Source organism: Thamnophis elegans, chromosome 2, assembly GCF_009769535.1.
Source record: "Thamnophis elegans isolate rThaEle1 chromosome 2, rThaEle1.pri, whole genome shotgun sequence".
In the NCBI taxonomy this organism is placed as follows: domain Eukaryota; kingdom Metazoa; phylum Chordata; class Lepidosauria; order Squamata; family Colubridae; genus Thamnophis; species Thamnophis elegans.
This window is the reverse complement of record NC_045542.1, coordinates 55,597,304-55,609,937: the sequence shown is the minus strand read 5'-3', so window position 1 is coordinate 55,609,937 and position 12,634 is coordinate 55,597,304. Positions and strand designations below refer to the sequence as shown.

At 42.3% G+C, this 12,634-nt stretch overlaps 1 protein-coding gene across 1 annotated transcript in view; it reads right to left on the bottom strand.

Moving 5' to 3' along the window:
- Window positions 1-1,678: 1,678 nt before the first annotated feature.
- Window positions 1,679-12,634, bottom strand: part of SPHK1 (sphingosine kinase 1) — a 39,080-nt gene continuing 28,124 nt past the window's right edge. The window contains exons 4-5 of the mRNA XM_032211107.1: window positions 11,448-11,563; window positions 1,679-2,962 (exon numbers count right to left, since the gene is read on the bottom strand). Of these exons, the coding sequence (XP_032066998.1) occupies window positions 2,131-2,962; window positions 11,448-11,563 (948 nt within the window). The 3' untranslated portion in view covers window positions 1,679-2,130. The remainder of the gene's footprint in view (window positions 2,963-11,447; window positions 11,564-12,634) is intronic.

The following is a 12,634-nucleotide window of genomic DNA, read 5'->3' as shown; positions in this document are numbered from 1 at the left end:
TAAGTAACAATTGCTTGTATTGATGTATTTATCTGGCCTCCACATCCGTTTGTGCTTTAAATATTTTTACACTGTGCCTCTGTCTTGATTTTGGAAAATTTCTGGTAACCAGCCTGGTAACCTAGCTGTTTCAACAAAGCCAGTGTTTATCAAATATAAGATGCATATACCTCATCTTAAAATATAGTCTCCACTATCTGTAATACATGCCAAAGATGGACACCAATTCAACTTGCATGTGCTTTGTATTGCTTTTAAAATCTGTAAGAAGTTAGCCTAATATGAAACGGTTGAAGTCCAAATAGATGCTATACAGACTTCAAGACTAGTAAATCCTCTTGAAGAGATGTATCTGTACATAGCAATTTCAGGGGAATGCTATTCATAACAAAACTCGGTAAAAATTTGTTAGTTAGTTAATTGTTAGCCATTCAAAATGTGGCCAATAGTAGTAATATCTAATAATAGATATTTTGGGTAATATAGGTAATATCTTCTACCCTTACAAAGTTAGTGCTAGAATAAAATCCTACTTGGCAGATGGCAGCACAAGACCAATCTTGATCTTAAAAGCTAAGCAGGGTCGGGGAGTACCTGTGATCTCCACTTGACTTGGGAGTTGAATAAACATCCCCAGAAGAAGGCCATGACAAAGCAATTTTATATTTTTGCCAATAGCACTACATGGGTATGTTTAAGTCACCAGGACTTCAGTTTGATTCTGTTTAAAGATACATTACATAACTTCAGATCTGATGCTTTGCTAGAGTAGCAATCAATGCTATTTCGTGTGTATAGTTTGTAAGGACAGGAAACTACACATTTGTCTACTTTAATTATCAGTTTGGATTATAAAAGCTACAGAGGGGGGGATTTGTAGCAAATCTACATCTCTAAATTCCTCTGGGACTGATTGGAACTTCTGAACTGTTCACCAGGACCTGACTCTACTTTTGGGAGGATACACATAATTCTTCAAAGAATTGCATTGGGGTGGATGAGTAGAAATTGTCAGTTCTTCAAAAGCACTTTCAACCCACATCTTATGTTATAGGTCCAATCATAAAGGCTTTGAATGTAAATTGAAAGCAACTGTATAGTTAAAGCATTCATTCTCCAAATTCTCCTTTATTATGATGAGTTCTATACTGCTCAATCCAGAGTTTCTGGGAAGTGTGTGTGGGTAAATTTTTCATATTTTTAGATTAATAATAGCAGTTTGGGCTCTAATTGTAACTATCAATAGCCCTGACACCACAACCCTCTCCCCAAACTGTCTTGCCCTTAACTATAAGTTGTCTGCATTAGTAGTTTAAAAAGAAACAGCAGGCTACAATAAAAAGATGGCCACTATCCCATTTTTGACAGCTGCCTTTAATCTACTAATAATCTGTAGTTTGTCAGATAGACTGTGTTACTACAAAGTTAGCCAGGAAAATAGGCAAGGAAAGTGAATGCATAAAGGTGCCACTTTGGACTTTTATGGAAATAACCTGCAAGTTGTTAATTGAATGTGCATCTAATTGAAGAACTGTTGTGTCCTGGAGAAAGGCTGTGTTTCAATTACCTTCCTGCATTTGAATGATAAAGATGGTGAAGTGTTACATTAAGTGCTTTGCCTTTTGAAAAGAGCAATCCAAAATCAATGCAGGCATGACAGACATTATTTTTTTCAAAATAGGTCTTTCATTTCTCCATAGGAATAATAAGCAACTTAACACAAGGCATGTATGTATGTGTTTTATACTCCTTACAAAAATCATAAAATTGGCCCTCCGAGTGGCAAAGGATTATTAAGACACCTTTATCCAGACAGAAGGGTGTGGAAGTGGCTTTGGTTTAATTTGAAGGCATATTCCACTACAGCAACACAGAGAGCAAGGAGACTCTAAAATCTTTCACTGCACAGCAGCTTAGGAAGAAGTCATGGGCAAGACAAGCTGCTCCACTATTTACACCGCAATTAACAGCTGCAGAAAAAGACAAGCTCTCCCTGACAATTATCCCTGTCAATGATGTTGATGGTGTTTTTAATGGAGTAGATGCAGCATTTGGAGATCTCTTCACAATTTTCCAGTGTGTCACAGTGGTGTCACAAAACTCTTTCCACTGTTTCTTCCTGATGCTCATTCAGGAGCCACCAATAATACGGGCTAGCCGGTTATGTATTTGTCCTTGCACTGGCTCACATGTCAACACCTCGCCGTCTACGGTCATAAACCCCTTGGGCTCTAGGGGCTCCAGCCGAAAGGCTTTCACGGGCACATAGTGGACATGAGGGCTGTTAAGAGCCAACTGATTCCCTTTCTCCACGGCCATGAATAACTTGAGCATTCCCATCCGGGAAATGCCAGCAGTTACATAGAAGAGGTGGATGGCATCATCAAACAGCTTGGCTGTGGGAGCTATAATAAAGTCTGTTCCCAGGTGGGATTGCTGAATGCCAACTATAGAAACAAATTCCTCCTCGGGGACAACAGTCCAGTGCTTGGGAACTGGCTGCTCAAAGGGCACCAACAAGGAGTCTTCCAGCACAGAATCCTCCTTCAGGAGGGAAGAGGCAGGCTGAGGGAGGATGTTGACAGGAGATTTCCCGTTCGCAGTGGAGACCTGGTGAGGTGGATGCTGAGGTGAGGGGCAGGCATTCATCCCTGTAGGAGGCAAGGAACTTGAGGCAGAGCTTTGTACTTCAGCTGGCAGGTAGGAGAGGCGGCCCTTGTAAACCTGGAGTGAAGTGAGGAGTTGGAACGTGCCCACTGTAAAACGGGCACTACCCAATTTGCGGTACCTCTCGCTGGTAATATCCACATCAGAGACAAAACCCCAGCCAAAGCTAAGGAAGGAGAAGAGCCGCTTGCCTGAGGCCATGCGGAGGGAGACGAGGTCCATGGGAGCATGCAGGCCTTTGCATAAGAAGTAAGTGCAATTCTTCAACAGTTCTTCCTTTGCCACATGACTTCTGCTGTAATGGGGGAAGAGAGAAAAGGACAGCCTATGATTTCTTGAACAAGTCACTCCACATGCCCTAGAAACCTTTTGGGCATAACATTGACCTATAAACCCCAATCTATAGCTTGTAAAGCTAGCACTAGCACTTAAGACTTATATACCACTTCACAGTGATTTTTACAGCCTTCTCTAAGTGGCTAAGCATAAGCATATATGAAAAAACATCCTTCCCCTCCTATATATTACAGGCCTCTAGCTGACCTCCCCTGATGTTTAATGCACGATATGCATCCTAAATCCCTCCAAATATCATCTCCAAGATAAAATGTTTTAATGTAATAAAAGGAGAAAACCTAAAGTCATCTGGGGTAATCATGTTCACAGTGAGTTTGTAGATGTGCTTCTCACAAGCCAGAAAGAAAGATCGGTGCCTCTCTGAAGGCAGCTGCTACCCCAGAATTGTTTTCCTTTGCTTATTTCTCCCATCAGAAACATGCAAGAATATTGAACTTGGAGGAACAGCCGACCTTATACCTGTAACATCTTCTGTATCAAAGATACTCTATGTCAGGGCTATGAAACTCGCAGCCCGAGGGCCAGATGCATCACATGGCGGCTGTGCCCACACCCGGGTTAGCGAGGGGGGAAAGTCATATGTCACATGACGATGCCGGATGTGAGTTTGACACCCCTGCTCTATGTCAATCCACTTATGTGATGCTACTTGCATATGGCAAGGTTATATAATGAGAGTCATTATTGCAATGGGTAACAAACCTAGTGTAGAGATAATACAAATTCTAGTACAATCACAACACTTTAGAGGTTCTTGATAAATGACCGCTTACAATTGCCTTTAGCTAAGCCTCTTCCAGCAACCCAAATAAGATTTAAGATGCCATTGTCACAGCAGTGGTAGTTTAAGCTTGAGATGAAAGTTGTCAACCACCCCTTCTCCTTGAATATTAGTGATGGATGTGCACAGCATCATGCTGCAAGGGATCTGTTCAACTTCTAGGAGCTGACAGGTCTCCCAATTTTTCCCTTCTTTTAACTTGAAGAAAAAAAAAAGCTCCTACATTTTCAGCAGAGAAAGGAAGAATGAAGAGATGAAGAGAACATCATCTTCACAAAGGCAACAAACTTCCATGGCACCATAACAAAAATCCAGAAGAGGCAGTGGCGAAATTCAAAAAAAATTACTATTGGTTCTGTGGGCGTGGCTTGGTGGACGTGGCAGGGGAAGGATACTGCAAAATCTCCATTCTCACACCACCCAGGCCTGCCATGCCCCCAAACCGGTTCTCCCAGCAGTGCCATAAGCGCTGCCATCTTGTTTTTGGCTTCTGCATGTACGCAGAAGCATTTTTATAGTACTGCGCCTGTGCATGCAGCACATATCAAGCGTGTGTGCGGTGCGCGACCACGAGCGAACCAGCAGTAGCGGCTGCCGGAACTCACCCCTGCTTCCCTCTAATAAATATAACCAGAGTTCAAAGGGACTTGGTAGTTGCATTTGATTTGAGGGAGGCTTTATCACTGCCATTCTAGAACCCTTACATTGATTCTGTATAGGTTTGAGATGGAAGCTCCAGTGTGTGAAGATGAAAGTCAAGGCTGAGCCCTGGCAAAAATTTCTAAAAGACAAATTCAGCCCCCTGCTTGCTTGCTTGCTTGCTTGCTTGCTTAGGCTTATAGCTATGTTAAGGCAGCACCTTTCCTAGGCTTACTGATGGCTTTAAAAAGAGTTTGTTGTAAGCATTCAGCAAGGGCCAGTTTGGTGTAGCAGTTAAAACATTAGGCTAAAACCTGTAAGACCCTGAGTTCTAATACTGTCTTGAAAGGAAGCCAGCTGGGTGACTTGCTCAGTCATGGCCTCTGGAAGGAGGCCATGGCAAACCACTTCCCCAAAATCTTGCTAAGAAAACTGTAGGGATTTGTCCAGGTAGTCACCAGGAGACAACATTGACTCAAAAGCATGCCTGCGCACACACAAGAAAGCATTCAGGAAGCTCAATAAAAGTGATGCCTTAAAGTAGATGTTCAACATGACTGGTTCTTCAGTTTAAACATAATTCTGGAATGGCAACAAGTGCTTGGATGTGTCAAAATGGCAGTGGGTTGACAGTGGTGGTTCTGCATGTGGAGGATTGCTAGGGGTTTCTGACACATGAGCAGCTCCCCCAACACACCCATCACAGGATTGTTCAATGATGAGAGGATTCACAGGCAGGAGTTTGAGGGAATTCAAGAGGAAAATAATTCAATAGGAATTTATATGAATTAGGAAGTGTGTGGATAGTTAAAATAATGGAAGTAAAGGTAAAGGTTCCCTTTGCACAAATGTGCTAGTTGTTCCCGGCTCTAGGGGGCGGTGATCATCTCCGTTTCAAAGCTGAAGAGCCAGCGCTGCCTGAAGACGTCTCCATGGTCATGTGGCCAGCATGACTAAAGGCTGAAGGCGCACAGAACACTGTTACCTTCCCACCAAAGGTGGTCTCTATTTTTCTACTTGCATTTTTACATGTTTTCGAACTGCTAGGTTGGCAGAAGCTGGCACAAGAAACGGGAGCTCAAAAGACTGAAAAGACAGAAGACCACAAACAATTGGACAACTTTAGGGATGGAGTGACTGCAACAGCTACAATTTGAACATATGCTTCTTAATATAATCAAAAGAAGATGAAAGAAAAGTATCTGGACTTGCTTATAGTCACAAAGGACAAAAGGGCAAGTGGGACATAAGGAGATCAGGTGAGTACTTCCAGTTGTCTTCTAGTAAAGGCTTCTTCTAGTAAAGAAGCAGTCTTTTTGTTGGGCTCAGTAGAGGCCAGATATCAGAAAGTGATGGGCAATATTTGAGGATGTGGGGAGGGCAGTTTACAAAGACCCACAGAACACTTGTTTCTTTTCCAGTATTTGAAAGGCTTAAAGGAACAGAAGGCTTGCTTTTCAAACAAGAATATCCACAAGAATAAAAGTTCATACCGTACAATCATACTGCTAAATTTGGCTGTTTTTTGTCATTTTTTTTTTATTTATTTATTTTTCTTAACACATATTGTATTTCCCCCCTCCCCCCTCCCCCTAAATCCCCACCTCCCTTCCCTCCCCCCGACTTCCCAAAGACCATAAGTGGTATAATTTTTGAACAATCACAGTCTGAAATATCTCTACATTGAACTCAGCTTCTTACTGTTACCCAAATTTAAAACAATTTAAATTATTACTGATACTAAGCATAAGCTATCTGGAGTTTTTTAGTCCCATATTTACTTTTTATGTAATCAATCCACTTTTTCCAGTCTCTTTTGTATCTCTCGTTTGAATGTTCTTTGAGATATGCTGAGATTTTGGCCATTTCGGCTAAGTTCATAACTTTCAAAGTCCATTCTTGAATTATAGGTAAATCTTTCTTCTTCCAATACTGCGCCACCAAGAGTCTTGCTGCCGTTATTAAATACAGGATCAAATTAGTCTCTGCTACTGTAAAATCAATACATATACCCAGTAAAAACAACTGGGGGGTAAATTTTATCCTTCTTTTGAAGATGTTTTGCAGGATCCACCATATTTTTATCCAAAATGCCTTAACATTACGACATGTCCACCATATATGAAAATATGTAGCATCACAAGAACCACATCTCCAACATTTAGGTTGAACATTTGGATACATAGAGGCAAGCTTTTTAGGATCTAGGTGCCATCTATAAAACATCTTATAAAATTTTTCTCTCAAGTTTTGTGCTTGTGTAAATTTCACATTTCTTACCCAGATTCTTTCCCATGTTTCAAGCATTATTGGTTCCTCGACATTCTGAGCCCATTTTATCATACAATCCTTAATCAGTTCCGTTTCAGAATCCATCTGTACTAATACATTATATATCCTCTTTATATGCATTGAGCTTTGATCTCTTATTTGTTTAAACAAATTATCCTCAACTTTTACAAAGCCAATTTTTTCATCTGTTTTCCACCTAGCTTGTAGTTGACCATACTGAAACCACGTTTGAACTACCTTCTCTTCTTTAAGTACCTCTAAAGATTTTAGTTCCATCACCCCTCTTTCTGAGATAAGAAGTTGTCTATAGGTGGTTCTATCGAGTTTTTGTTCTACATTCATATTTTCAATCGCATGTCTAGGAATTGCCCACATGGGCACTTTATCATTTAGTTTATATTGATATTTTTTCCAAACCCGCAATAAAGCATTTCTTAAGATGTGATTTTTAAATTTCTTATCCGTTTTTTTGTTAAATAACAGGTAAGCATGCCAACCATATAACAAATCATATCCCTCGATATTCAAAATTCTGCCATTGGTTAGATGAATCCAATCACTAATTGCAGATAATGCCACTGCGTCATAGTATAATTTTAAGTTAGGTAATTTCAATCCTCCTCTTTCACGTGCATCTTGCATTATTTTCATCTTTACCCTCGGCTTCTTTCCTGCCCACACAAATTTGTTGATACCCTTCTGCCATTCTAGAAGATTCGCATCTCTTTTAAGTATTGGTAACATTTGAAAAAGAAATAAAAATTTTGGTAAAATGTTCATTTTTACTGCCGCTAAATTTGGCTGTTTTGTGTCTGGGGAGAGATACATACACCCACCCACAAACTGCATTTTCCCCCCAGGCCTGAGCTAATGCATCTAATTTGACTCAGGTTCTTCAAATACTCCAGTCTACCTGGAATTACCCTGAGACATTCACTCTTTCTCAGTTTAATGAAGCAGAGTTGCCATAAATGATCCTGATTTCTTTGAAAGAAGATAAAGTTAAGTGAACATGGTAAATCTTGATAGGGGCGGGGGGGCTTATACGCTTCATGCCTATGTAGAAGCAAGGCCATTGAGCATGATAGCAGCATTGCCATTAGAAAGCGTGACCCGACAAAAGCGCCAACGTCAAAAGCGTGCCGACAAAACCGCGGCGCTAAAACCACGATGTCAAAAGCGCGCCGACAACAGCGCGCCGACAACAGCGCGCCGACAACAGCGCGATTTAAGTTAAGGTAAGGTTTAGGGTTAGGTTTAGGGTTAGGGTTAGGTTACAGCGCGCTTCTGTCGGTGCACTGTTGTCGGCGCTCATTAGTCGCGCGCTTTTGTCGGCGCGCTTTTGTCACCGCGGTTTAGTCAGGCGCGCATTTGTCGTTCGCGCATTTGTGGTGGAACCATTAGAAAGCGCACCATCAGCAATGAAGTTTTGAAACAGGAAACAGATTTCACTAACATGGGCCAATGCCAGGTGTTGGGGCTGTAGTTGAGATCTAACTTGTGTAAAAAGAATATTGCTGTTGGGAAAAATCCAGATTAAATAATCGTTACATTTATATACATACTGCTCTTAAAATAATTTCTGTAGCAATTTTCAATACAAATGATTTCTTCAAGAAACATTTTGAGAATTATCACTCGGCATGGTAACTCTGTAAGTAATTTCTGCATGATTAAGATAAGTATTCCATATCTCAGTTTGCCTCTCACTTTTCCTCCCTCTGAAGGTGATCCCATTTTGACCTGAGAGCATTTCTAGATTCTGGTAACAGAAAGACTTTAGGATTTCACACTTTGCCTTTTTAATTGACTTTCTATAATGTCTGGTCAGCCTCTCTCAGGCTGGGATGAGAGAATTCCTTTGAAATATCTTAGCTCATTTATCAAATTACAGAAGTTCAATGAACCAGTCAGGGCAGGGGGAAAAGCAACCAGATGCCTTCTAAAGTTCAACTCCTTATCAACCTTAGCAAGTAGTAGTATCATGAACACCACCAGCAGCCTATGTCCTGAAGAGATTTCATGGAGGAGTCAGTGATACAACTCTAATAGAGCAGCAGTCATCAACTGGTGGTCCATGGACCACTGGTGGCCTGTGAGAAATTTTTGGTCGTCCACAGAAAAACTATTTTTATATTGCACTAAACCAGGAGTCCTCAAACTACGCCCCTGAACCAGATACGTGCAATGAACATTTGTGTTACTGCAGAGAGTCTCCCCCTTCTGGGTCTTTTTGTGTGGGTCAGAAGGGGGCAGAAATTCCAACTTGAGGTCTGCTTCAGCCTCCTGGTGCAGGGCTTTGGGTGAAGGGAAGTGCCACTGGTGGCAAAGAGCCAGAGGGCCTCGTTACAGCGGGACTGCGTCATGGTCTGGAACTGGCTGACCATCTCAGCCTGCTGAGCCTCCAGGCGCTGTCACCTGGACTTGCACTCCCGCAGGTCTTCCCTCTGCTTGGAAAGCCTATGCTCGTAGTCCTCAGTGAGATGCTTCTACTGAGCCTCCTTCTCGGTCAGATCCAATTTGAACTGAGATGTTTTGCCAACTCTTTCTCATAGTGGCTGCTTAGCTCCAGGAACTGCTTCTTGTTGGGGCCCTAAGGAGCCCAGGCAGGCAGGCGAGGAGTGGTGAGTAGAGGTCGATGTGAGGGACGTCGAATTGGCAACGTCCACCCAGTCACATGATCACCTTGCCACACTCACTCAGCTGGTCATTAGGCAGATCATATTAGTGGTCCGCGAGATTTAAAATTATGAATTTAGTGGTCCCTAAGGTCCAAAAGGTTGGTGACCCTTGTACTAGAGCATCCAGTTGCAGGGTGGTGGTGGTAATGACTGAAATACAACCCTCAAAGAGCAGAAAGGAGGAAAGGGAATGGGAAACAATCCATTCCTTTTCCTAGTGAATAATTAGCTTTTTCTGCCTGATGCTCTCCTTAGCTGAGTCAAATGCATTTGAATGTACCATGTTGAAGAAGGCAGGGCTGAAATGTATCTAAAGCTTCAGAGTGACTCACTTTCCCGCTGAGGCTGTTTGACAGGACCCAGACTTGTTTCCTCTGGCCTTAAACCTCCGCCATTATGACACCAGAGCATTTATTTTAGAGAATGCCAGGTGGCTGAGCCAGTGTAACAGAAAGGAAAAAAGCTCCTCCAGAATACTCTCCTCAACACCCTCTCTCCTCAAAGGAAAGGGGAGGGGATTAGCCACAGAGCAGATGGAATAGGAGGCCTGCTGTGCAAAGGGCAGAGGCCAGCACAGAGGGAGATGGGAGGAGCTTCTGGAAGATTATTGAAAGCTGAGCCCAAGACTAGTAATAAAAGAAGCTTTGCAAGAGAAGAACCTCTCCCACACCCCTCTTTAGAATGACACATGACACAAACCCGAAGAAATATTATGCACCGAGTCAGTCAGGGAAGGGCTGGTGTGAAACTGTGGCTGCCTCTTTTATTTGAAGTATTTGAGATGAAACTCAAATACTTTGGCCACCTAATGAGAAGGAAGGACTGACTGGAGAAGAGCCTGATGCTGGGAAAGATTGAGGGCAAAAGAAGAAAGGGACGACGGAGAATGAGGTGGCTGGATGGAATCACTGAAGCAGTAGGCGGGAGTTTAAATGGACTCCAGAGGATGGTACTGGGCAGGAAGGCCTGGAGGAACATTGTCCATGTGGCCGTGATGGTTCGGACACGACTTCGCAACTAACAACAACAAAATGGCTGCCTCACAAAGCAGAAAGGAGGAGCAACTCTTGGTCTAATCCGAAAAGCCCACAGACCCTCAGGCACCAATGGAAGACCAGGCAGGGTTTCCATCTGTCAGTGGCCAGATCGTAGGTCTTGAGTTGGGGATGAGCAATGTAAAAGGTTGCATACAAGTCACAGAGTCCTCACTACAAAATTTGAGGTGCAGAATCTGTCTAACAACAGCAACATAAAGGCACTGAATATTCCTACTTAAAGGCAGCTAAAGCAGGAGGCAGTGCTGGCTAATCTCAAGAAGCTAATTAGGTTCAGTTCAGTGACTAAATAAATGGATGGAAACTACAATACTACAAAATGGATTAAAACGAGAAGAACCGTCTTCAACTGGCAGAGAAGAGAGCCTTCTCTGCCGTTGCACCCACCAGTCTCACTTCTGAGGGGATATTCTTTCCCCCAGAGGTGAGACAGGAAGCCTCCACTCTCCTGTTAAAAGTATGGCTCTGCCACCTCATATGGGGAGCATAGAGGAGCATGCAGTCATGGGACTGGCTAGTGCCCTGCGAGCCCCTCCCTTTGCCTTTTAATTATTTTTAACCATGTTTTATCATCCTTGCCACTTTTTTAACTTTTATATACTGTTCTTATATTTTAATACCTTGTTGTACACTCCCTCTCTGAGGAAGATGGACAGTTCAGAAATGTGAAAAATAAAATTTAAAATATCAAGAAAACCCAGGTTACAGGTCAAACAAGAAACTTAAAACCATTCAGAAGAAAGCAACAGCAATGCCTTTCATTGCTAGTAAAACTACAGGGGTGTGTTCAGGAAATCACCAGAAGCCAAGTTCAATTCAAAGGAGACTGTATTGCCAGGCAGAGAGAATGACCCTCCTTCCATTTCTCTTCCAGTTATTCACTGGCCTGTGTTAAGCATAGGGATGGCCCTGAGAGAGTGTGGCCTCATTTGTAATCATACAAACAGCGCAAGGAATCGTTAGGAGATGCCATACCTGGCATAGTGATTAAGTGAAGCAGCTAAAGCGTTCCCAGAGCCTCCTGGGAGAATGCAGAGAGGCTTCTGGATTGCGGTCTTCCAGTCAGGACGCTCCATCAGGCCATTGATCACCTGAAAGACACAGATGACAGTCAATCAGAGGAAACACCCAAAGAAGTCTGGTTTTGCATCTGAACTGGACTTCGGCTGCATTGAAGAATGATCACTACGGAAGCAGCCAGTCACTTTCAACATACTTATTGGGACAAAGAATCTATGTGACTCAGACTCAAGAGTGTGATTCAAATTTGGGTCAGCCTTTACACTAGACACAAGTTGCAAGGCTGGAAATTAGTCTTATTTAAACTATTAATTTTTTTAAAAAATCCCAGAACCCCTGATCAAGAAGCAGTGCATCTGAGCAAATTTTTCTCTTTTATTTATTTATTTGCCTTTACAGAGCCTCTGTTGTTGCAAAATTCTGGAGTTCTGCAAAAAGCAGTTTGAAAGACTTTGTTTTCAGCAAGCAGCATTCAACCCTGTAAGATTTAGTTTACCCCCACATGGCAGATCGAAATAAATATGCAGTAATGGCAAGCTTCTCCCCGTTATCCCCACATTCTCATCAATAGTGCTTATGACAAAGATATACAATCTGCCAATTCAAATAATCTGATTTAACTTGAAATTCACTATGTTCTGCTTCTTGGATTCAGCATTGCTAGTTGAAATTGTACAATTGTTTTATCTTCTGTTGCTAAAAAAGAGGAGAATCTTGATCAGGTATCATAGCGGCATAGGCAGAAACACTGAGAGTTCTACTAAAGTGTGGCAAAAAATCTGTCCTGAAGTCCTGCAGAGGAATGTCTCCCCCCCCCCCTCACCCCACTTTTCTCCATTCCTCACCCAACCTCTCTTCTACCCCTCTGGCTCCCACTGAAGTCAGTTAAAGATAATTCACCCTATCACCTCCAGAGCCAATGTAATTTAAGTCAGGGGGATTTGTTTCAAAACCATGGGAGTTTACGAGCATCTGGACTCATGGCTTCCTTCTTGAAGTGCATCAAGAATTTTTCCCCAAATGTAAAGATGAGGAAAATTCTTTTCTTGTAAAAAAAATGAAGAGACACCCAGACAGCTTCTTGATTCTGCTTTCTGAAGCACCTCTGCAAATTTGTTAAGGTCATCATTGTAAAGGTGAAA